The sequence below is a fragment of the Physeter macrocephalus genome, chromosome 6 (assembly GCF_002837175.3).
Source record: "Physeter macrocephalus isolate SW-GA chromosome 6, ASM283717v5, whole genome shotgun sequence".
Classification (NCBI taxonomy): Eukaryota; Metazoa; Chordata; class Mammalia; order Artiodactyla; family Physeteridae; genus Physeter; species Physeter macrocephalus.
In genome coordinates, this window is record NC_041219.1 from 68601840 (window position 1) to 68627730 (window position 25891).

At 35.8% G+C, this 25891-nt stretch overlaps 1 protein-coding gene across 1 annotated transcript in view; it reads left to right on the top strand.

The window, feature by feature from the left end:
* The window catches only part of PDE3A (phosphodiesterase 3A), a 350866-nt gene that overhangs the window by 311889 nt on the left and 13086 nt on the right, over positions 1 to 25891 (top strand). Inside the window, exons 6-14 of the mRNA XM_055085502.1 lie at positions 1199 to 1418; positions 4701 to 4786; positions 7755 to 7909; positions 9299 to 9436; positions 15129 to 15240; positions 21722 to 21835; positions 21972 to 22171; positions 23965 to 24168; positions 24857 to 25012. Coding sequence (XP_054941477.1) covers positions 1199 to 1418; positions 4701 to 4786; positions 7755 to 7909; positions 9299 to 9436; positions 15129 to 15240; positions 21722 to 21835; positions 21972 to 22171; positions 23965 to 24168; positions 24857 to 25012 — 1385 coding nt within the window. The remainder of the gene's footprint in view (positions 1 to 1198; positions 1419 to 4700; positions 4787 to 7754; positions 7910 to 9298; positions 9437 to 15128; positions 15241 to 21721; positions 21836 to 21971; positions 22172 to 23964; positions 24169 to 24856; positions 25013 to 25891) is intronic.

Consider the following 25891-nt stretch of genomic DNA (forward strand, 5'->3'; position numbering starts at 1 on the left):
CACTATCAAACTCTTAGAGGAAAGCATAGGCAGAACACTCTATGACATAAATCATAGCAAGATCCTTTTTGACCCACCTCCTAGAGAAATGGAAATAAAAACAAAAATAAACAAATGGGACCTAATGAAACTTAAAAGCTTTTGCACAGCAAAGGAAGCCATAAACAAGACAAAAAGACAACCCTCAGAATGGGAGAAAACATATTCAAATGAAGCAACTGACAAAGGTTTAATCTCCAAAATTTACAAACAGCTCAATATCAAACAACAAACAACCCAATCCAAAAATGGGCAGAAGACCTAAACAGACATTTCTCCAAAGAAGAGATACAGATTGCCAACAAACACATGAAAGGATGCTCAACACCACTAATCATTAGATAAATGCAAATCAAAACTACAATTAGGTATCACCTCACACCAGTCAGAATGGCCATCATCAAAAAATCTACAAACAATAAATGCTGGAGCGGGTATGGAGAAAAGGGAACCCTCTTGCACTGTTGGTGGGAATGTAAATTGATACAGCCACTATGGAGAACAGTATGGAATTTCCTTAAAAAAACAAAAATAGAACTGTCATATAACCCAGCAATCCCAACCCTGGGCATATACCCTGAGAAAAACATAATTCAAAAAGAGTCATGTACCACAATGTTCATTGCAGCTCTGTTTACAGTAGGCAGGACATGGAAGCAACCTAAGTGTCCCTCAACAGATGAATGGATAAAGATGTGGCACATATATACAGTGGAATATTACTCAGCCATAAAAGTAAATGAAATTGAGTTATTTTTAGTGAGGTGGATGGACCTAGAGTCTGTCTTTCAGAATGAAGTAAGGGAGAAAGAAAAAAACAAATTCGTATGCTAACACACATACATGGAATCTAAAAACAAAAAACAAAAAACTGGTTCTAAAGAACCTAGGGATAGGACAGGAATAATGACGCAGATGTAGAGAATGGACTTGAGGATACAGTGAGGGGGAAGAGTTAGCTGGGGCGAAGTGAGAGAGTGGCATGGACATATATAGACTACCAATTGTAAAATAGATAGCTAGTGGGAAGCAGCCGCATAGCACAGGCAACATCGTAAAACAATTATACTCCAATAAAGATGTTTAAAAAAAAAAAGAGTTGCAATTTTGACTTTCAAAGACATTTATTTAGGACTTAATAACTCTCTTTCTTTCTTAGGTTCCCTAGTGAAAATTTCACCTCTTTCCTCACCCTGTTCCTCACCTCTCCATGGGACCCCTGCCAGCAGCCCAGTCAGCAAAGTTTCTGCAGTGCAGTTTCCAGAATCTGCTGATGCAACTGCCAAACAAGGCCTAAGTTCTCACAGGGCCGTAACTTACACTCAGAGTGCCCCTGACCTTTCTCCTCAGATCCTGACTCCACCTGTTATATGTAGCAGGTAAGGAATTCATATCGTTAGCTGGAGTTTAACTAATAATAAAACTAATACTGGTTTTCCTCTTAGGAACACTCACCACCAGTCCATGCACCTCTGTGTAGGTTGCCCAAAGTAGTTGACAAGAAAGTACAAATAATGTGATTTGTGTTGAATAGGCTGGCATAGAAACTTAATTTTTCAGTGCTTTTCCATTAACCATATAGTCCATAAAGCTAATCTTTGGAGATGATACAAAATAATGTCATACATTTTGTCTGCTTGCTGATGAAGGATGCATAAAACATATAATTAAAAACTCATATCAAGTCATTTGGTATAATTTGATGTTTTGTTGGGATATTTTTTACTTGTTCTCCAGGGAGGATTTTATATTGATTTTAAAGGTACTTCTTTTTTCTTAAGTTTGCAATTCCCATTTTAACACTTTAAAAATATGCAGATAACACACGGCACCTTATGGCTGGACTCAAATGGATCTCTGAATACAGTGAAGCAATTGCTTGTGCTGCTCTCTCCTATTGAAACCGAATGACAGAGTATTGTCTATTACAGGGGATAAGAAAAAAGAGCCTAGCGTGATAAGACTATTTTGCCCACATGATCACTAAAAAAGAAGTACCTCCTCTTACTGATTAACATATTATTGTTCTTCAGTAATAGCTTTATCTTGAATAACTGATCTTAAAGCATTACAATCTTTTTTTAAGTAGAAAAGAGTTGAGTGTTTTAAAACTAAGTTATAATCGTGAGAGTGCCTTGAATAAAATGGTATTTTTCCCCCTAAGGTTAATGAGGATAACTGTTTGAATAAAGTAGTTACATGTTAGTCTTCTAATATCAAATGTTGGGTCACAGACCCAGGCTTGATCAGTGAATTCAGATTGAAGCCTCACAAATTTCATTTTCTGATCATTTGTTCAGAAATTCTACGTTAAATGATTATTTCTTTTTATAATCTTTATTTTTCCTTCCTTTCTCTTTACAAATAGTTTCAAAAGGAAAATCATTTGTGTGTGTTTGTTTGGCCAGGAGCAGAGTGAAAGTTATTCCACCATCCAAAAGTTATTCTGCTGCCTTCTGTATAATAGCATTTTTAATAAAATAATTTCTGTGGGATGTTAATCCCATCTTTTATACCCCCCAAAAAAGTATGCTCTGTGGTAAAACAGGCCTATCATATTTTCCTCTTAGTGATTCACAACACACCTCACTTTATTTAAAGCTCTGAGAAGTCCTGCAAAAGGAAAAACTCCTGAGTTTTGTTTCATCTGGCGATTTCTGACTTTATTTGACCACAGAGCCAATTTGTTTAGGTTAACACCCAATAATTGCCCCTAGAGCTAGTGTTTGGTGGAACACCCTCAAGAAACACTTTTTTTGTGGTGTGCCTCCCGAGCCAAGATGAAGCCTAGGGGAGTCACCAACATCAAGGACATCTGCTTCCAGCACTTTGTTTCTAGGGAGGCGCTCCCGCTGTGAGCTCCAGACTTGTGAGAAATAAATCGCCTAAAAAAAGAACAGAGAGGTTCAGAAAAGAGGTACCGCTCACTTAGCTTTTCTCACCACAGTCTACTTTTTTGTATTCTTTAGCAGAAAGAATGTAATAGGATTTTTATAAAAGAAGTTTTGGAGAAAAACAAGAGAATTTCACTGTCTACTTGTTCAGTAATGTTTATAAATCCAGTAGTGTGTGTTTTATTTGTTTGGGCTTTATAAATCTATAATTCAAACCATGTTTTATTATTGCCTTCAAGGCAGCCACCCATGTAGGCACAGAGAGCTCCAGAAACACATGACTAATTATTGTGGTTTCCCCCGCTGAACTTTAAGGATTTGGCGTTGAATCCTAGTCTCTTGGCCGCTGTAATGTCTATGCAACAAGCTGGGTTTTTGGCAAAAGAGGTAGTCTATTTGAACTACTCATTTAAAAGTTCCTTTTAAATATTATCTTGCAAAGAAAAATCTTCAAACTAACAAACTCTACTTTTACCAAGTTTCATCCAAACATGTAAGCCCATCATTTACAACTATGGGCTTTTTCCTTGGGTTCTGTCATTTTCTTTTGAGTCCCTAAATCAGGCTGATAGGATTGATTTCATAATTAGAAATATTTTGTGTGTGATGCTTTCTGCTTACATTCAAGGCTTGAAAAATAAATTTGCTTTGGATGAAAATGCTCTAACCGGGAAATGCTTATCTCTACTACACATATAAACACAATTCAGGGGGAAAAGGTGATGAGATATTTAATGCATTAAATTATAATATATCACTCTTCTCTTTTCCTTTTACAGTGAGTAACCTGTGGCTGAATAACAAATAAACAAAAACTCTCTGAGACCCTTTCTAACATTAGGCAGAACGAAAGAACCCAGAAGCGAAAAACAGAATTAAAATCTAATCATAAAGTCTCTAAATAAGATAAGTGAGAGAGGAAACTTGCCAGGCCATTTGTGGAGTTACTTTGTAATTTATTAAACAGTCAAAACTGTTGAGAAAGCAAAAGTATCCTACATCCTCCAGCCTCCTCTGTTAAAGAACCCTGCCCACTTCTCTAGTACCTTCATTTTTCTCCATTACCCACAGGGCACTCCCTTGGCCTGTTTTTCTCAACTAGCAACCTTTGTGGTCAGTTTTACATCCACTCTTCATCAAAATGTATGTCTACTTTATTCATTTCCTTAGAGCCTTAACAGGGGAACTGATCAATCTGAAAAAATAATTCTTATTTTGTGGCAAAAATAAAATTAATCTACCATTATTCTATTTTCATGTATCAATCTATTCTTAAAGGGCTCTTTGGACATAAAATCTCATAACCCATAGAAATAAATCTAATAATGAGGCTTTTAAGCAGACACAAAGGGATTCCATTGGGAAAGATATTTTTGACCAAATACACATCGGCACCTCCAAAAATAACTACTGTAAATAGGTAGCAGACTATTCCAGGATTCTCTAAATAATGTTAAAAAAAAAAAAAATTGCCAGTAGTTTCACCTCAGGTATGGTCTAGACCATGGAGGACCATGAGAGTTGAACAGAGTTTTTGATCCTTTGTATTGACACAACACACTCTCCTCCCCGCCCACACACAAAAAACCAGCATCCTACATATCAACATCCATGTATAAAACAGAATGATTTCTTTCCATCAAACGAATAATTAGAATGTAGAAATATTTGATTATTGTTACTTATCTAAACGTATGCGTACATGGTGTGTGTCTATGATTTTCTGAAAAGAAAGGACCTACTTACAGCTGTTCCATTATTTCTCAGCTGTGGCAGACCATATTCCCAAGGGACTCCTGCTGATGGGCCCCTGGAGAGAAGTGGGGCAGCCATTCGGACACCAAGCAGAAGCGGTAATTCTTTATTGGATTCTGTTCCTCAAAGTGTAAATTGCTTTACTTGATTATTTTTCTGATCAAGAAGGTAACATATGTTTTTGATTTTTTAGATTACAAATTTAAAAAGACAATGAAGGAAATCAAAATCGTCCATAATCCTACTACCTAGAGTTAATCATAGGTTAAATTTTGATGCAAAGCTGTCCAAAATGTTTCTATACATCTACACGCAAATGAATATATTTTTGAAATGAGAGGCCATTTTATATAATGTGTAGAACTCTACAGAAGTGCTATTTTATCTTGGACGTTGGAGGGTCATCTCTTTTAGGGTACTCTGTGGAGATCTCCATTGCACACTCTGAGAAATCACCCTGCTTAGATCACTGTAAACTTAGGGAAGAAAACATACTTTTTCCTTGAGGCAGTATTACAGAGAGGTTCAGAAAAATAGGCATTGGAGCCTGGTTTATATTCTGATTTTCAACTTCTGGCTCACCTGTAATCTCTGTTTCTCGGTTCCTTCATCTGTAGAATGGAGATAAAAACGGTACCTACCAAACAGGATTTTTGTGAGAATTAAATTACTAAAGCACATAAAGCACTTATTATAGTATATGGGTCACTGTAAGTAGTTAGTGTTTGCTGCCATAATTACTGTAATAATTATTATTTTATTTTTATTGACGCAATCCTAGGGACTTGCTATCAAAACCAAGTTTGCTGAAAGTTTGCAAGGTAGAAAAAAATGGCTTTCATGAACTTTAGACTTTAGGATAATAGAGTGACCTAAGAATGTTTCTTAATTATCTGCTCCAGCATTTCTTGATAGATACTCACTAAATATTGATTATTTGCCCACGAGAATGGTGTGCTGCAGCAATGGACAAAGGTCCGGGGACATAGGCAAGGAAAAATCAAAAAGAGAGTTCTGTGTTCTGAGAGTTATCTGATATTGTAGAGTTATCTGATATTGTAGCTCTCTGAAGTGAGAATATTCCCTTCTCTATGTCCCTCATCTCTCACTCTATTGAGGCTGATAGAATAAGGGGAGTGTTTCCTTATCACCTTTGGTCTCCTGAAGAGCTATGGCCTTTGAGTGTGCTGCTTCATTTTTCTACAAATTCTGGGATTGAAACTTGTCAGTTACACTTTCAGACTGTGTCTGATTCTAACCTAGAAAGCTGTTGCATGAGAAAGATGGGAGAAAGATGGGTCCTTGGAAATGTCCTACAAAATACTCCTGATTGGAATAGGCTACATAACAAACGCCATTATTCACCAGCAATATGAGGACATATGACAAACCTAGACTATCCAAAGCAATCTTGAAGAAGGAGAACAAAGTTAGAGGATATATGTCTCCTGACTTCAAGACTTAAACCACAGTCATGGACAAAGTGTAGTGCTGGCATAAGTGTAGTGCTGGCAAATAGAATCAAATGGAATAGAATAGAAAGCCCCACATTAGACCCATACCTATACGGTCACTGAACTTTCAACAAAGATCCAATTTTCCAATCTAGTAGGGCTGGAAAAAAAATGAATCTCACTCCCTACTTCATACCATATGAAACATTATTCTGAGATAGAGCACAGACCTAACTGTAAAAGCTAAAGCAATAAAACTTCTGAAAAAAAAAACACAGGCAGATATCTTTGTGATTTAGGGAAAGGCAAAGATTTTGTAGGCCATGGAAAGCAATTAACAGGAGAGAAAAAAAAGCGAGGCTTCATCAGGAGTATAGGAACTCGGGTCAGACTTCATGAGTTCAATTCTGGTGACAGAATTTACCAGCTGTATGCTCCTGGGCAATTTACTTAGCCTTTCTGTGCCTCAGTTTCCTATCTGCAGAGTGAGGATAATAGTAACACAATAAAACCTGCCTCATAGGATTGTTAAGAGGATTCAATGTGTTAGTACAAATAAAGTGCTTTCCGTAGTATCTGGCACATAGCAAGCACTCCATAAACTTCATTCAGGCACTTTATTCAGCTAAGAGAAGCTTCCTGAGGTCTTTACCCCAGAAGCATGTTCTTCAGACACTTGATATTACCTGATTGATCCTTTGGTTAGTACAGTTTAGTGCTGAGTGCAGTGGAAGATACGTGGAGAGGGGCAGAGACGGAAGAAAGCACAGATCCCTAGGAATCGAGATTGGATACATAGGACCTGCCATGCTCTTTAGCACATGCTACGGCTGGTATGTTCTACAGACCACTTTGTTCTTGGGTGTCAACTCAATTTCTCCCACCCATGTGCCCATTCTAGAGGTAAGGTTCTAGTCAGCTAATAGGTGGTTTAGTGTGTTGGGGCATGGATAAAGGAAAAGGAAATATAAAGTCATAGGATTTTATATGATACACATGAAGTCATTTACAAAACAGAAACAGACTCACAGATATAGAAAACAAACTTATGGTTACCAAAGAGGGAACCATAAGTTACAAAGCGGGGAGGGATAAATTGGGAGTTTGGGATTAGCAGATATAAACTACTATATATAAGATGGATAAACAACAAGGTTTTACTGTATAGCACAGGGAACTATATTCAATATCCTGTAATAAACCATAATGGAAAAGAATTTGAAAAAGAAAATGTCTACACGTCTAACCAAATCACTTTGCTGTACACCAGAAACTAACACAGCATTGTAAATCAACTATACTTCAATTTAAAAAAAGGTGTAACTTGAAAGTCATAGGATTTTTAAAAGGTCGGAACTACTGATCTGAGCATTATTATTGAGGAATTACTGAATGTCCTATAAATCACAGATCATAACTCCATCTATTTTACTGGGTTTAAAAAATGTGTGCTTTTTCCCGCCCTATAATCCTATATTCTTGGTGTGTAAGCTCATGAAAGCAGTATTTCCATAAACACTATATCTACCATGTGCATTTTAGGAATATTCGCTTAAATGGGACCCTTTTTCCTTTGCAAGTTTCATAATAGGCTGTTCTCTTTTAATTGCAGATGACACCACTCAAGTTACCTCTGATTATGAAACCAATAACAACAGTGATAGCAGTGATATTGTACAGAACGAAGATGAGACTGAATGCCCCAGAGAGCCTCTGAGGAAGACATCAGCTTGCAGCACCTATACTCCCGAGGCCATGATATTCCTGGTAGCCCCCCATCACTTAACTCATTCATTTACTTGAGAAATTGGTTTCTATGACAGGAATTGGCTTAGAAATAGATCCCTGAATCATTAGGTTTGAAGATCTGTGTCACTTGGGTTATACATGTATTATAGCCCTCCCTATATGTATCAACATAATTTTTCTCTATCCAAGTCTTACTGGTATCTTAACGGTCCTATTATTTAGTGATTAAAAACAGAAGTATTCATCTCCACAACTGATTACAGATATTTCCTAACCCAATCTAAAAATGTAAATGTGCATAGGAAAATGAATTATTTCAATCAGTAAAATAATATTTTATAAATACCAAGCAATCAAAATGAAATATATTAGTTATCGTAGGGCTTCTGTTGGTTCTTCTCTAGTACCTCCTTGATTTAGAAAGTGAGCCAATATTCATTTTCCTTGTTAAATTAAACCAGGTTTACACTGACACTTGCTACCCATTAAAACATCTTTTAATGATGACGTATTTTGTGTGTTTAAAAAGATCCACTTAAAGAGGATAAAAGCATACATTTGAGTCTGGTTAGTTTGGGGGAGGCAGCAATGGTAGAAAATAGTTGACTGTCATGTGATTATCAATTGCTGTTCTTATCATTTTTCTTTTACCTGACTTACCATTTATACTTTTAAATCAAAGAGATTGTCATATAAAATAACATATATGTCTCCTTATCCTCATTATCTTTATTTTCTATTTTTTTGGTAAATAAACTCTTAAGAATGTCTTCATTTGGGACCAGTTATAAAAATGTTTTCTCATATATACAGTGTGTGCTTTTTGGAAATCATGGATCACATGAATTAAATTAAAATCACTGAAAATTGTAGTAATTGTAACTCTACAGGATTAATGCTGATTTTGAAGCAGTAATATAAATTGGACCAATTAGAGTAGGGGTGATTTACTCCCCCTCCCCACTCGTGTTTCTTTTGAGAGTTCAATATAAGCCAGGAATCCTCATCTCAGAAAAATTTACATAAAAATATAGAGCTAAGTTTGCATACAATTTCAGTGTTCTGAAGTACTTGACTCTTTATTTAAGAACTCCACAGAAGACTGAAAAGCAGTTATGTTAATTTATGAAAGAAACATCTAATTTTTCTATAGCGTGTATGAACCAGGAATAGGCAGGCACTTAATAATGTAAAATTCATGGTCTGAAACAGCATTAAGACCTTTTCTCCTTACCTGGGGGGTCGATGTTTTGTTCATTTTGATTTTTTTTTTTTGAAGATCACTCATTCACCCTAAAGTCATTTATTTCAGGTAACCTCCATTGTTGAATTGAATTTACCAAAGAAAGGGCAAATTGCTTTGTAGAAAAACTGCACGCTGTTAAAATATTTTTATCTTCATTACAGGACAAACCAATTCTTGCTCCTGAACCTCTTGTCATGGATAACTTGGACTCAATTATGGAGCAGCTAAATACTTGGAATTTTCCAATTTTTGATTTGGTGGAGAAAATAGGAAGAAAATGTGGCCGTATTCTTAGTCAGGTAAGAAATGCATTCATACATATGACTTTAAATGTAAAAAAAAATTCCTTGTTTGTTTAAATCTCTGTACATACTTAACAACAGTGGTGAATATTAGGTGGAGAAAGGAAATTTCAGTACCCAACATTCTGTAGATTCCTTGCTGGTGGGATAACGAAAAAAATTAGAACTTCAAGTGAGTAGAATATCATATTCTGCAATTAAAATATTATGTGTTTTCTCAGACAAAATGGAGGGGGCAGGGATACACAAGCAAGATAGAGAAGTGATCTAAATTCATAGAATTCAGCAAAAGAAAAGCTGACCCAAGCCCTCACAAGAAGAAAGCTGCCAATTTACAAACACTAATTTATTGTCTGTGATTATTTCCAATGACTGTTTTTTTTAACTTTTGAATAGTATAGTGCTTATGCCTTATCAAAAATAAGATATTACGCAGTAGTATGTTTCCTCCAGTGCTGTGAGAAACACATTAGAGTTCTTTGTGTTTTAATATGGAAAACACTTTTAGGTATCACAAGAAATATAGAATACGAACTATTACTGCATAACGAGCCTTTTTTTTCCTTAAGTATTTTTTCCTTAAGCTCAGCTACTTTCAGGGTTTCCCGAATAAAGAAACGTTTTGTTTCTCTGAAGGAGAAAGAAAACATACAGAAATTAAGAATTTGAACATGTTTGCTCTCAATAAATAAAATGAAACAAAATGGATTTGCTCTATTATTGAGCCCCTATCAAAACTCTTAATTAATGGGGATGATGGAATAATATTTATGAGCTTATCTTAAAATATTTTAGGTGAGTTCTTACAGATTGAAGAAATATCACAGCAAAGATACTAAAGACTACCAGGTTTGTTAATATCAGATTTAGGTGAGAATTCAGGACCCACATTTACTGGAGCCTCTAACCCTTCCCTGCAAAACACCAGAAAAGAAATCACTTGTTGGAGTGATTTCTACTCCATGCAATGAAGACAGGCTTTCTTCAGACCTTCAGGAGCAAGTATGAGTGTAGAACTTTGGGGTCAGTGTTCCTGATCTGTGAAGGTTTGAAGCAAGAAGATAGAGCGGCCTTTTCCCTTGCTCTTCAGTTCCTCAAACATGAAGTGCTAGGCTAGTCTCCAAGAAGAAAAATGTGTCCCTGCCTTAAAGGAACTCCCATTCCAATAGGGAAATTAGATACGTGTCAAAATAATGACTTGCTACCTACAGAAGAAGTATGCTCAAATGACGGATGGCTTGTGAAGCTCAGAATAATTACAGAGTTTCCATAACATGCAGTTGTTGCCTCTACTGGATTCTGTTCTCACCATGAACACGTTGAGAACCAGAGTGGCAGCCCTTGCACTCTGACTAAGAGATACTACCCCTTTCTCTTTTTTGTTAAAGTTTTTTTTTAATTAATGTAACATTGGTTTATGATATTACACAAGTTTCATGTGCACATTGTATTTCTTCTTCGGTAGATCCTACCATGTGCTCACCACCAAAAATGTAGCTTCCATCTGTCACCGCACAGTTGACCCCCTTTACCTTTTTGCCCTCTCCCATCACTACTCTATTCTCTATGTCTACATGTTTGTTTTTTGTGGTTTGTTCATTAATTTTGTTTGTTTGTGCTATTCCACATATAAGTAAAATCGTTTTATGGTATTTGTCTTTCTCTTTCTGACTTATTTCACTTGGCAAAATATCCTCAAGGTCCATGCATGTTTTTGAAAATTAATAGTCCCATTTTTCTTCTCTTTCTTTCTCCTCAATGCTGAGCAGCATTTTCAGCATCTTTTATGCTCGCTGATCTTGAGGGCATGTTTAAGGGTAGCTGTTTTATCCAGTCCACCTCTGCCTCACGCCTTGGGGCTTTTCCAGGGGGGTTTTGTATCCTACTCTCTGAAACTCATTGCATACCAGAACTCTGAGGGAGTGATTTTACCTGGAAATATGCCTGTAATGGTGCCACAAGAAGATGTGCCAGTGGGCCAGGAAGTCTTCTTTCTCTTCTGCTGGAGAGTGTGTTCCCTGGGATGGAGAGAAAAATCTCACATTGTTTTGTATTTGATGTATGTGTCACAGACTTCCCAAAACTTTACAACTTAATCTTCAGAGTAACTTGGATGCAGGTATTTCTTTAAATCTCTAGTTGATAGAAGAAGAAACTGAGACTTAAAATATACTGTTCATCTAAAGTCATATTGGACACAGGATTTGATATATCTGTATATCGGAAGTCCAGGCTTTTTACCTTCACTTCAAATCCTTTTCAGCCCCTCATAAAACGCATTTATTTATTATATTTTCAAACTCTCAGAATGGAGAGTCTGAGAAAGTAGAAAGTGGTTATTATAGCAGTTGGTTTTACAGCACAAGTGACTGTACCAAATAACATTGCAGGTACCTAACCCCCTTGGAGTTCTGTGAGCGGTGGTGGTGGGGCGGGAGGGTGCAACTTAACCAGTTTTGCCACAGAATGTTTTCTAAAAGTTATGAATACAACTAGACAATAGGAAGATTAGATATAATTAACAATTAGATTTTTGTATCTTTTTTTCCAGTTATCTTTCAAAACTAAATACATAACTGTGTGGTCCTTACTATGTCACTGTTTATTTTTCCAAAATACAAAACACTGAACTTTGAGAAAAGACAACTTCATTTGCCTTGCTGTGGGTTTTTTTTTCTTTGATTTGAGTTTATAAGCACAAAAAACATGAAATTTTCACTGTGTAAAGGCATATGTTTTTGCACTTTAGTGAGAGAATTTAGGACAGCTGAAATGAATTAACTTGAACATTCCAAGAGATCATCTTTTGGCTGAGACTACACAGAAAAAGTCTCACTTCAAAAGACTTTTAAAGAGACATATGTGCAATGGAAATGATTTCTCAGCCTTAACATACTGCCTACCTTTTTGATGATTATCATGTTTATTTTAACAAATTTAAAAGGACATCATTCAGATTTTGGAAGAGTATTTACCTTTTTTGGTTACCAGTATTTACCCAGTTAACTGACTTTTCTTTATTCACGAGTTTGGATCATTGGCCGTTGATTTTTAACAGCTTCTTGGTGAAAATTCTCCTATTTTAAAATCATACTCTAAAATATCTTGTCAATTTTTCAATTCATCTTTCAAATGTTTTAAGAGAATAATAGGAAACTTTAGTCATTTGAAATCCTAACAGTATTGCTTTTCAAATAATGGTGGTAGGATTTGGAGCAGTTAAGAGCACACCCCTTGAATTCTGGTCTGATAATGTGTCAACTGTGTGATCTTTTACAAGTCATTCAGCTTCTCTGTGCCTTAGTGTCTTCTGCTTTCAGATGTTAGTAATTAACAGTATCTATCTCATAAGATGCTCTTTGGATTAATTAATATAAATAATATATGTAAACTACTTAGAGCAGGCATCACACATATTAAATGCCATATATATATATACACACAAATATATATGGCAACAGCTGCAGCTGCTGTTATTGTTATAAATAATTTTTATTGAAGTAACATGCATAGTTAAATCCACTGGGTATTTATAAACAAGAACTCAAATATAGTTTAAAGCAATAGTATGGAGCAGATAACTCAAAGAAGAACTAGCTTGAAATATGACAGAAACCACAAACTTAACTTTCTGTTACATTTTTCAAGAGAGGAGGTGGAGATTTTATGTAACCCAGAAAAGGGGAAAAATTAAATATACTTGCCATTCAGAGTGAAAAAAGCATGTATAATATACGTACTCTGTTCCCAATGGGCAGCCACAGTTCTCCTTTTAGAACGTAAGTTAAATAAATTAAGACACTTCCCTGCTCCAGTGTCTTCAAAGGCTCCATACTTCACTCAGTGTAAAAGTCCTCATAATGATCAGTCTGGCTGTCAAACAGCAAGATCGCAACCCACACAGTACCACTCTACAGTTACTAACTTAAATTTTACTCCTGTCCTCATTTACTCTGTTTTAGCCGTGTTGGCCTTCTTGCTGTTTCCTGAGTATAGCAAACATACATTCGGGGCTTTTGCTCTTTTTCCTCTGCTTAGAAAACTCTTTCCTCAGATATCGCTGTACCTCACTCTACATATCCTTCAATTATTTGCTCAAAGTCACCTGAATGTGCCTCTTCTAACCAGCAATTGCCATGTCCTCCCTTGCACTCTGAACCTCCATCCCTGCTTCCCTTTTTCTCTTTTCATATAACATCACTTTCAGTCATAGTATATACCTTACTAATTATGTCTGTGGTTTACTGCCCTACCCTGCTAGACCATAAGCTCTTTTAAGGAAAACTTCTTTGTTTTGTTCATCTATATATATGCCTTGTAGATGGAAAATTGTCTTAAACAGAGTAGGCACTCAATAGACATATGCTGAATGAATAAATCACTTTTTAAGTTATATATACCTGTGTATATATGTACACAAATACATACATAATATATGTAACTGATGAACATTAAATATCTACTTAAAAAATATTAGTGGGGCTTCCCTGGTGGCGCAGTGGTTGGGAGTCTGCCTGCCGATGCAGGGGACACGGGTTCGTGCCCCGGTCTGGGAGGATCCCACATGCCACGGAGCGGCTGGGCCCGTGAGCCATGGCCGCTGAGCCTGTGTGTCCGGAGCCTGTGCTCCGCAATGGGAGAGGCCACAACAGTGAGAGGCCCGCGTACCACACACACACACAAATTGACTTGAATAGAGGTAATTAAAAATATATATATATTAGTGAATTTGAACAGATTTAAAGTCAATAACAAAAAATAGAAAAGTAACCTTGAAGTATTATATCAAAGATCTGGAAGAAATATTTCAAGAGAATTTTAAGAAGGAATGCAAATAACAAAAAGGATGAATAATTCTTTCTTAGGGTCTCCTGAATTATAACCAGTACTGTGCCTTTGTGACATAAAGTGAGGCCACTTTAAATGGTGCTGTACTCCATTCTGCCATGGGAATAACCGTTTCTCTCTCCATTACCTTCTTCTGTGCCTTTTTCATGTTTTTCTTTCTCCCTCATTTGCATGTCAAATATGCCAATTATATCCAGAGCTATTTACTTGATTTGAATCTTCAGAGCTATGAAAGTAATTGGAAGGAGAATAGATATTCAAACGAGAAAGAAGACAATTGAGGAAAAATTGTTTAAACATTTTTATTCATACTGGATTAGAACAAATCTTTCTTCTCTATGTATTTCAACCAAGGCAACCTTTTCTCTCTCATAATTCTGTCCTTATTCTTCACTAAGGCACAACTCTGAATCCTTTATCCTCTAGAAAGCTTTTTTTTTTTAATTTATAAAATTAGTCCGAATTAAAGCTTTCTCTCATTCTTTATTTAGCACTTATATATTATACAATTAGCAGTTTACTTAGTATTATTCTCTTATTACTGATATCACATGCAATTTAGTACGTTGATATGTTTCTATAGTGTATACTGGATTTTTTGGTTGGTTGTTTCTTGGGTTTTATGTCTCTACCTTTAAAAATAGATTATATACCCCTTATCAGGGACTACAAGGGCTAGGACATGGAGGTCTTCAATATCTATTTATTGTTCCCAGTAAGTGTCTCTATGGGCAGTACATTAATATGGTTGATGGAGTGTATACTTTTTTCCCCATTTTTCTCTTTATGTCTAATACACATTGAGGGATGTTTTGTAAGCCTTTGTCTTTTTCTTTCACAGGTATCATACAGACTTTTTGAAGACATGGGCCTCTTTGAAGCTTTTAAAATTCCAATTAGGGAATTTATGAATTATTTTCATGCTTTGGAGATTGGCTACAGGGAAATTCCTTGTAAGTATAAGAATTAATACTTTTAAAATCCATTGAATTTGTTATGGGTAATGGGGTATTGAATTATTAGCTACTAGCACAGAATTACACATTGAAAATACCCTGTATGGCCACATGGTATAGTGATTAGGAGATAATAGTTTATGTTAGAATTCTGGTCCCTTTACATATCAGCTGTTGGAGACCCTGGGTTTTACTTAATCTCAATGTGCCTCATTTCTTAATCTGTAAAATGGGGATCATAATGGCTGCTTCATAGGATTGTTATGAGGATAAAATGATGTAATAATTCTAAAGGGGTTATAATAGTACCTTGCCCATAGTAACTCCAATTTAATTGTGTGCTAAATAAATAATTAAATGTTAAATTTATTGCTCATTTTATAATATACCTCCCTCATTGGGTGAATTCTCAACCTTTATTCTGGCATCCACAGAGTTAAATCACTAACTATTAAAGTTTTTCAGTATAAGATAAACCTGGCTGGGAGTAGAGGGGCAGGAGGATGATGGTCTAATTAATAAAATAGGAGAGACATCTGGAAGTGGTTGTAGAGAAATTACTAGGAACATTTTAAAAATCAAGATAAATGTGAAGACCAAAGAAAAGGACACAACCAAGGGTTCAAACTTCTGAACTTTGAATATTGTGAGAATAAGTTTGTCATTTATAATCATGAGGAATTGGAACACAGAAGAGATATTAAATTTTCAATATGTAGCATTTCAGATTATCATCAGAACAGGTAAGTAGCATTGTCCTACATGCTACAAAATAAATGGAACTGGAGAAAATGTCTGTAAATCCAATCAAAAACGTACCGAAATCATGTAGCTCTTTTAGGAAATAAATGCACAGAAAGAAAACTAGTCAAAATAGTATCAATATATTGGCTGGAGTGTGTGTTACTTAAATTGTGCTTTAACCTTTAAGTTTTAAATTTGCTTTTATATACCTTGGACCTTAGAATCCCATGTCTATTTGTAGTTGCAAGGAGCTGAAGTTAAATAAAAATTATACGGAGACTAGAACACAAGTGCTTTCAGAAAGGGGTAGGGTAGTGCATTAACCAAGTGATCCATTATTAAGATGTTGGTTTTCAAAATGCCATCCACATGCTACATTAAGATGAAAATGCACAGTTGATGTTGTGTGATAGGAATGAGTTATGAATGAGGAGTTAGAAATGAGGAATGAGTTACTGAATCTACAAATTGTGTGATAGAAAAGGAGAATGAAGAATTAAATCTACAAGTGAGATTTGTTGGATAATATGGAACCAAATGCAGACAAAATAGGACAGCGGGAGTAGAGAGAGGAACTTAAGAGTGCTGGGTGCTGTGGGAAAGTCTGGCCAATGGGGCCATGGAAGTGGGGAAAGAAATATGAAAAAGGGGGGGGTAGTTTGAAAGGATTTCAAGATAAGCCTTGCTTTCTTAATACCACATTCCCAGGGCCCACCCTGGTTGGATGCCAGGGATTGACCTAAGTGTTAGTGATTTCTCAAAGGTTAAGGAATTGCATAAATAAGCTTTTACAAGAAAGGAAGCCACTGCAACCACTAAAGAACAGCTAGTATCAGAATAAATTTACAAATTAATATTCTATTTCAAAATATATTTTAGTGATATAATCAGCTATCGCCAAGTTCCATTGAGTTCAAATTGATATAACTACTAACTTTTCTCTAGATAGTATACTATTAACTCAGAGAGAAAGTTGACCAGTATTTATTTAAGTGTAAAAAGAAGTTTTCAGGTTCCAAATTTTATTATTCATTTTTATTATGTCTTATTACATATTTAGGTGTTACAAGTAAACAGATATTTTTCCTGAAATATCAGGTTCTTCATTCCAGGTGAAAAGAATTGTTATAATAACTTTATTTGTTCTTTTAGAAGTCCCAGACACTTCCCATAAAGAGAATTTATTTATATCTTCTCAGAGAAAAGTTTTAATTAATGATCACTTTTAAGTAATAATACCTTGCATGTTGTAGGGTTGTACATTTAGACTAGTATGGACATTTATTAAGAGCTTTGTTTATCCTTATTTAAAATTAGCATGTGCAAAAATTTGTTGTATGTCTACTAATTTAACATCTGCTCCTAGAGAACTATATTTCTAATATCTCTGTATAAACCCACACAACTAAATGAAAAAAGCCAAAGGGTAACGAAAATGGGGTTAGATTAGCCTTACTATGATAGTTGAGCTAAAATATTAGAAACTAAATTTTTATTCCAGTTCCAAGTACACCTTTAACAGTTTCCAGGAGAAGAGGGAAGGTATGAAAGCTTTTAAGTTTGTACCCAGAACCCTTACTAAAATTTGAAAAATCTATTAATAGATTTAAAAATGAGATAGATTAGATAGATAGATAATTTCATGGAGCAGCAGTGGGTAAAATTATAAATATAGACAACTCACTGATAGAAATGTGATACCGAAAATATATTTGTTCAAAAAAGATTAGGATAAATTATAGTTTATATTCAGTCGCACAGGGAGAAAATAATGTTTGATACTGTTCGTAGTCCCTTTCAGTTGGGCATTTTTGGCTAGTAAAGGTGATAAATTGTTAGATCATATTCATTCATGGATTCAAAGTTACTCTAAAGAGAACATTTTCTATTTACAAGGACTTTCATCTCTAAAATATATTCTTCCTAGCACCTCTCATTCTCATTAGTCAAGTTTGAGAAGTGGAGATAATGCTTCAGAAATACCTACGATCATGTACTATTTATTCTTTTTTTGAATTTTGACATTTTATTTTATTTATTTTTTTTGATACAGCAGGTTCTTATTAGTTATCCATTTTATACATATTAATGTATATATGTCAATCCCAATCTCCCAATTCATCCCACCCCCATGGACTATTTAATGGCAGCCATGAGAATAGTCTTGGCTCAACTTAGTTTAGTTCAGTTCGATCAAGCTATACGTGAGGTGCCCACCAGTTTTAAAGCTAGATACTGAGTCGACATGGAACAAGCTAGAAGGGCAGAACTATCACAGTGTTAGCTACATTCCGAAGAAAAAAAATATTTCAAGTCTCATTTCTGTTCTTTAGTATTAATACTTTCCCTCACCCTTTGGTGAATAGGAGCATAGAGAATTTTCAATGGAAAAATCTATAAATTTAGGTCTAAAAAATCTATAAGTTTTACATACAACCCCAGCCTTCCATACCAGCTCGCTTCAACCCGCTGCTTGAGGCATAAGGAAAAACTGAGAAAACAAGTGTATCAAGACAGCAGAGGGGGATGGGCAGGCTCCAGGAAAGAGTAGGGCGGGTGATGTGTTAGTGCAGGCACGTGTGTTTATGTGTTGTCAAAAAGGCAGGGGAGGTTGCCTGGTGGGTGAGAGAATTATTAAGGGATTTGTCCAAAATGCAGAGATGAAGGAAGACAATGAGAATAATAATGATAAAATAAGAAGAGCTCTGATATAATTCCTTAGCCCTGTCAGTTGCCTTCCAGGGCCAGAAAAAGAAGGGCACTCTGAGCATATTCATATGTCCTACAGAAACTTGTCAATCCCCTGTGTTGACCTAGCTAGCATCTTTCCTGGGTGTCTTTGCTCCTGAGCTGGTCCCCAGAGAATTAACGGCAAGAGCAACAGTGATACCAGCATGTGACACAGTATTTGCCCATAGTACGTGCCAAGTAAATATTTGTTTAACAAACATGTTAATGACTACTTAAAGGCAGATGGTTTTTCCATCCTGCTTAAGTGATAGTGACAACATAATTCTTTTTTTTTTTTTTTTTTGGCGGTACGCGGGCCTCTCACTGCTGTGGCGTCTCCCGTTGCGGAGCGCAGGCTCCGGACGCACAGGCTCAGCGGCCATGGCTCACGGGCCCAGCCGCTCCGCGGCACGTGGGATCCTCCCGGACCGGGGCACGAACCCGTGTCCCCTGCATCGGCAGGCGGACTCTCAACCACTGCGCCACCAGGGAAGCCCCATAATTCTTTTAGAGCTACACCTGCCAAACTATATCTCTTATCTATCTATCTATAAATATATGTATGTATTTAAATGGAGTTAGGCTTCGTTAGCTATTGTTTTATTTAGTACTTTTGAACCTATACTCAAAAGTAAAAGGAGGAATTTTTCTTTCCTGTATACTCTCTTTACCTAGTTTTTTAATCAAGATTATACTAATCTCTAAAAAACAAACAATGTATAAAGAAAAAAAAGTTTTTTAAGATGATACTAGACTTATAAAATGTGTTTGGCCGCTTTCTTGTTTGTACACTTTCAGCACTAAATCATTTCGATTGTTCTTTGAAAGTCTATAAAACTTACCTATCAAACCTTCTGGACCTGGACCTTGGGGTGAGGAACAGGGCAGGAAGCAGGATAACTCAAGAGCAACAAGTTCACCTGTACGTGTTATTGTCTATTTCTCACCTCAAAGAGGCTCGGCCAGCACTCTGATGCTACCACCCACCCACCCTTGTAATACTGGGCACAAGCGCAGGTTTCCCTGACTTGCAGTGTTAATGGTAATTACATCCACACAGTAATCTTCCCAGCTTGCCACAAGGGAAAAGAACTTAACCCAGAAGCTCCCTCCCAACATAGCCCCAGACACTCTCTGACCAGGCTGCATATTCTTCCTCTACTAGGTCATCACTGCCTTCTCTCTCCCCCAGGGCTTAGCATAGTTTTTATTTTAGCTCTTCAATTCTATTCTTATAAACCCAGCATTGATTTTAAAAGAAAACAGGTCATCTGTGCTAATCTGTCATCTTGTTTTAAGAGCAATCATGTATTTTATGTGAATGATATTTACATCAATCGCAAGCTTACTATATACCAGCCACTTTAAAATAGGTTCCCTTCTGTAATTCTCACAGTTGGACTGTGAAATAGGCACTATTATTGTCTCCCTATTTTTAAGATAAGGAAATGAGACTTAATGTTTTAAGTCACTCACTCAGTAACACAGGTAATAAATGTCAGAGCAGAGGCAAAGATCTGTCGTAGATCGAGAAACTTCTACTGTGACCAACTTCGTACATGGCACAGGTTATAGACATAAAATGTAATTGTCTGAAATCACTTGAGATAGTCCATATAAAGAAATAGACTCCAGTTTGAATAAAATTGTTCTTTGGAAACTAGGTAATATCCGTATTCACCTCTGGCAATGACTGTGAACAGGTTTTGCTGTTGACCCCTTGGGAGCCTAGGAGGTCTGCTTCTTCAAGCTCTTCTGAAGACATCCTCTAAAGACCTCACAGCCCCCCTCAGTGAGTTCCTGGAGTGTTCACCCAAGATTTAGCTTAAAGACTGACTCCTAATAGTTGCCAGAAATGTAGGAACATAGGCATCTTCCTACGTTCTCCTGTGTGCCACCAACACCACAGATGTCATAGTTTCTTCATTCTTCCCCGACCAGGGAACAGGTGTTTCTCTCAAATTCCCACTATCATTCTGCTTGTTCTCTTCTGTTTTTGCTTCTCATCTGTTGAGTATTATTCAGAGATGTAATCTATTACATTAGAGAAGGAAATTGTATCATGGTTGGTCATTCGGAATAAAATGTGTAAAGATAGCATATTTAGGATAAAGCATACCAATCAATGAAGTATTTTGAAAGGCCAGATAAACAAGAGAAAAACATGGGAAAATTGCACAGAGAAAGAAGGTGAGCCAAGAGCACAGTGGGCCTTTGGTCATGGTTCCCTAGAAGCTGAACTGCACATGTAGAAATAGGACCCCCTTCCCATGGTAATGACATTATAACTAGGAGATTTGGTTCCCCCTTAGCTTTTACTCTTCGGAATGGCTCAACTCCCTACGCTATTATACAAAGAGGTTTTAATTTTTCCTCTTTAGGTATTTCCTAGAACTTTATTCCCAAGTTAGAATTTCTAGAGCAGAGAACATTATCGATTTTGGTTTTGCTTTTGCTTTGTGGATTTAGTATACATATAAAAGATGTGTTATTCATTTTATTACAGTGTTTTATGTTTGATACAGAAGAAAAATACTATGTTCAGTTCCCAAATTATATTTAGATGCTATTTATCAGAGATGAAATACTGGGTGGGTATAGACCATTGGTCTGATCTAGGTTAAGTATATCATGGGTCTTTTTTTCCAGTCCTCTGTGTAGTTTTATACAGGAACATGGGAATAAGAACAAGGGTAAACATCACAGTGGATTCAGAGAGTGAGTTTCCTACATACGTTAGGTTTCTGGTGGACTCTAGACAGATTTTTTTCATTTCAGACATCTGCATGTGTAATGAATGTTATTGCTGTGTTTTTTTCTTATTACTCTGGATGTTACCAAGGAATGGAAGAGTAGTCACAGAGTATTTGTCCTAGAATATCTGGCTGTCTTTCGCTGGGGTATTAAAATGAGAGGACTAAACTCTTTATCCAGTAGGTGGCACTCTTGGTCCTCGGACCCCAGCTTTCACAGATGAATGACTGTTCCTTTGCATTGGTTACAGACCATAACAGAATCCATGCCACCGATGTCTTACACGCTGTTTGGTATCTTACGACACAACCTATTCCCGGCCTCTCAACTGTGATTAATGATCACGGATCAGCAAGCGATTCAGGTACGTATGAAGTCCCTCTGTGCTCCCTTGTAAATTATGGGAACAGAAGAGTGGTTTTTTAAAAAGGAAATCAAGACAAATGATACCAGTTTAATACTTTCTTAAAAGCTCTATTATCTTCATTGTCTCTTCTCAGATTCTGACAGTGGGTTTACACATGGACATATGGGATATGTATTCTCAAAAATGTGTAATGTGCCAGATGATAAATACGGATGTTTGTCTGGAAATATCCCTGCCTTGGAGTTGATGGCCCTGTATGTGGCTGCAGCCATGCATGATTTTGATCACCCGGGAAGGACTAATGCTTTCCTGGTTGCAACTAGTGCCCCTCAGGTAAATCTTTCAATTTTGATCAGGGGAAATAATTCAATTTTGAGATTTCTCTGAAGAAAATTAATTTTATAAATTTGACTTTCACTTTAGCTCATATTCACTTGGTGCCTGTTTATATTTAGCCCTGAGATAAAATTCTTAGAGACCATGCTCATTTTGAAAAGATATCGTGGTTTGTTCTAAGTCATCAATGGTGCATATGCAACTTTATCACCCATGGGGATCCCTTCTCAATTTTCTTAGGAAGAAAAACCGCTTGAATTCATGTTAATGAACTTCCCCAACAAAGAAAATCTGACCTATACAAAAGTTTCTTTCTGAAAAGAGTAGAGAACCAAATCTTTCTTGGTTCTCTAATTTAAGAATTAAAGGTTTCTTTGGATATAAATTTAAGACTATTAAGAACGTAAGGCTCCTTTGGATATAAATCCCATTCCTTTGAGATATATTCATTATAACAATTACTATTCTTATGGCATTTTTATTGGTTAGGAAGAATTAAAAATCAATTTATTTCATTCACTTAAGGGGAATTTTTTACCTGAACATAGTACTCCCAAAACAGTAACTTTGAAGAAGTTCATCTTGGCACGTACTTAAATTTAAGTCCAATGTTCATCACTAAGTATTTAGGCATCTCCATCTATATAATTAAACTTAATAAGCTTCTCCTTGATTTAATCAGCTGGACCTATGTTACTAAAGATCCTAAGATCTTGTTTTTCTTTCTAGAGGATCTAGAGGCCAATCCAGTCCAGTACTCTTTTTTTTTTTGGTCACGTTTGCTTTTTGTCTTTTTCCCCATTCTCATCCATTTCCACACCCTCTCTTATAGACTAGTCTAGAATTTTCTTCCAATCTGTATACAATACAAATATCCTGATTTTCTTTCTCACTGCTTACTTTAATTTCTTTCACTGTGCCGTTCATACACCAGAGTATATTTTCCCTAAAGATAAGCAATCCTTTTGCCAGCACCATATACCATTCAATTTTCCTACACGTGCATGCGTTTTCACTTGCCTCACTTGGTATCTCACGACACAACCTATTCCCAGCCTCTCAACTGTGATTAATGATTACGGATCAGCAAGCAATGCTAAATTAATATTTATTAATATTCATAAAATATCAATTTTCATGCCCTTGGTCTTTCTTTTTTGTCCTTATACCTTTTTTCCCCTCCATCTAAATCTACCACACTAGTCTCCAAGCATTTTTTAGGCAACTTCCTTTTCCTTTGCAGCTTCCCTCAGCATTACTAGAGAATTTCAAACAAGTAGATATTTACTCTATACTTTCAATTAGTAGACGGGGGTGATATTTCCTATGGCTGATTGTGGGGTAAGAATCTTTTGAATTATGGGCTTCTCAGGGATTCCATTCCTCTGTATTAGTTATACGTATTTAACTAAAAGGAGGTCACTCTTATTCTAGATGTGGGAAGTAACTGAGTTACTTCTTAGGAATATTAGTATATTTGCATATTTTAATGGTTAAATTCCTGTGCCCTGTAAAATAATAATAATAATCTGATAAAAGCTAACTCTAAGCCCTTCAATTCAAGGAAATGAAATAACGTTTCAAGGAAATGCACTTTTTCTTACAAAAAAGGAAATTTAACCAAGAAAAGTAAACAATGTACAGCAATGAGTAATTCTTAATAACTGGCTGTCACAAGATTACATTCCTGTGTTCCATGATAAAAGAGGATTCCAGAAGCTTTGCATATTCTCATTTATTTTTGTTTTTTAATTTAAAATGTTGAACTCTTCACTCTCGTCTTTGCCTAGGCGGTGCTCTATAATGATCGTTCAGTTTTGGAGAATCATCATGCAGCTGCTGCGTGGAATCTTTTCATGTCCCGGCCGGAATATAACTTCTTAGTTAACCTTGACCATGTGGAATTTAAGCATTTCCGTTTCCTTGTCATTGAAGCAATTTTGGCCACTGACCTGAAGAAACACTTTGACTTCGTAGCCAAATTTAATGCCAAGGTAACTAGATTTGTACCAGTCTTCATTTTCTGACCACATTGAAAGAAGTCATGGAATCCAAGTGTTGAACAAAACTCATTGCTGTCACCTCATATATGTCAAATGTGAAAATGAGAGGAAATGAAATGTTTAACCAGAGCGGATATTTAGGCATTGGTCCCAACCTGGAAACCTGATACGTTGAGGTGCTGTCTGTATAGATTATACTTTGCTCTGCAGAGAAATAATAGAATTCTAATTATCATTGTGTTTTTGTTTGATTTAATTTGCTCTCATCTCTGTGGAATGCTAACAGAAATTACCTGGCAGTAGTAAAGGTCAAAAAACCTGAAGCAGAATTTCATACATCAAATATAAATGCCCAAATGTTAACTCAAAATCTCTTATTATTTGTAGCCACATTATTTTAACAGTAATTTAAAACCTATGTTAATATTAAATAGCATTTCTTTTCAATTCCATAATTAATAATTATCCATCATTTGTTATTTTACTTTTTTTGGTGAGCTATTTTACTATTAATTTATGCAAGCCAATAACATTATTTGAAACAGCTGAGATGTTTCTCATTACTTGGCATTCTAATCTGCACATGGTAGGAAGACAATCAATATTCTGTTGTTTATTCTCCTGTTCAACTTTTGCTTTCATTGAGTCAGAACCCATTTTAACTTTGTCCCTCAAACAGGTGAATGATGAAGTTGGAATAGATTGGACCAATGAAAATGATCGTCTGCTGGTTTGTCAAATGTGTATAAAGTTGGCTGATATCAATGGGCCAGCTAAGTTTAAAGAGCTCCATCTTCAGTGGACAGAGGGTATTGTCAATGAATTTTATGAACAGGTAACTAACTTAACTATTTCTCTTAATCCATATTGAGGCTGCTCATAAATTCCCTAAAGCTTCCAAAAGCTGTAAAAGCGTGATCAGTCTATTTCATATTCATGCTACCATCAGAAAAGGCACTGGCCAATTTTAATCAGAGGATTAAAAAATGACAAAAATCAGACTAAACTGTAAGCATAAAAACTCTAAGATAAAGTTATTTGCAAGTATTAAGTAATAAATCGCCTTTCCCTGGACATTTTAAAGAAAGATTAGAAAGAACTTTTTTGAGCATTATAGATAGGACTTATATATAAAATGAATGTTTGTGCTTTCTAGAAAATAATGTATTGCCTTTCCTCAGAATAAATTAATAATCAATCCTGAAATATTGAATATAGAAAAAATGTAAAGGAAAGAGAAAATCCAGTTATAATAATTCCACTACATAGGCATAACCATTGTTGATATTTTGGTATAATTCCTTCATTAATGTTGCTAGGTAACTTCTGGTTTACAATCTGATATTTTCTTTCCAGAAATGAATCAGTTCAAAGGAAACACTTATACAGTAGTACTGTTAAACATAGATAAATAAGAATATCAGAGACTATATAATCACAGAAGACATAATTCAACCCAAAGCCGGGTTAAGGTAGCAACTTTAATTGAGGAATAAATTACTTTCAAATTTCTGGCAGCCAAGGCAAAAAAAAAAAAAGGAAAACATGATAGATTATCTATTTGTTGAATATTTATATCCAGCATTGCCTTTTAAGATGCATTTATATTCTAACTTACTTATACTCTAATATAAGGAACAATGACTAGTGTGGTAAGAAAGGTCATCTACTTAGACATTAAACCATTTCTTGTATTTCCCCTTGATCAAAAACC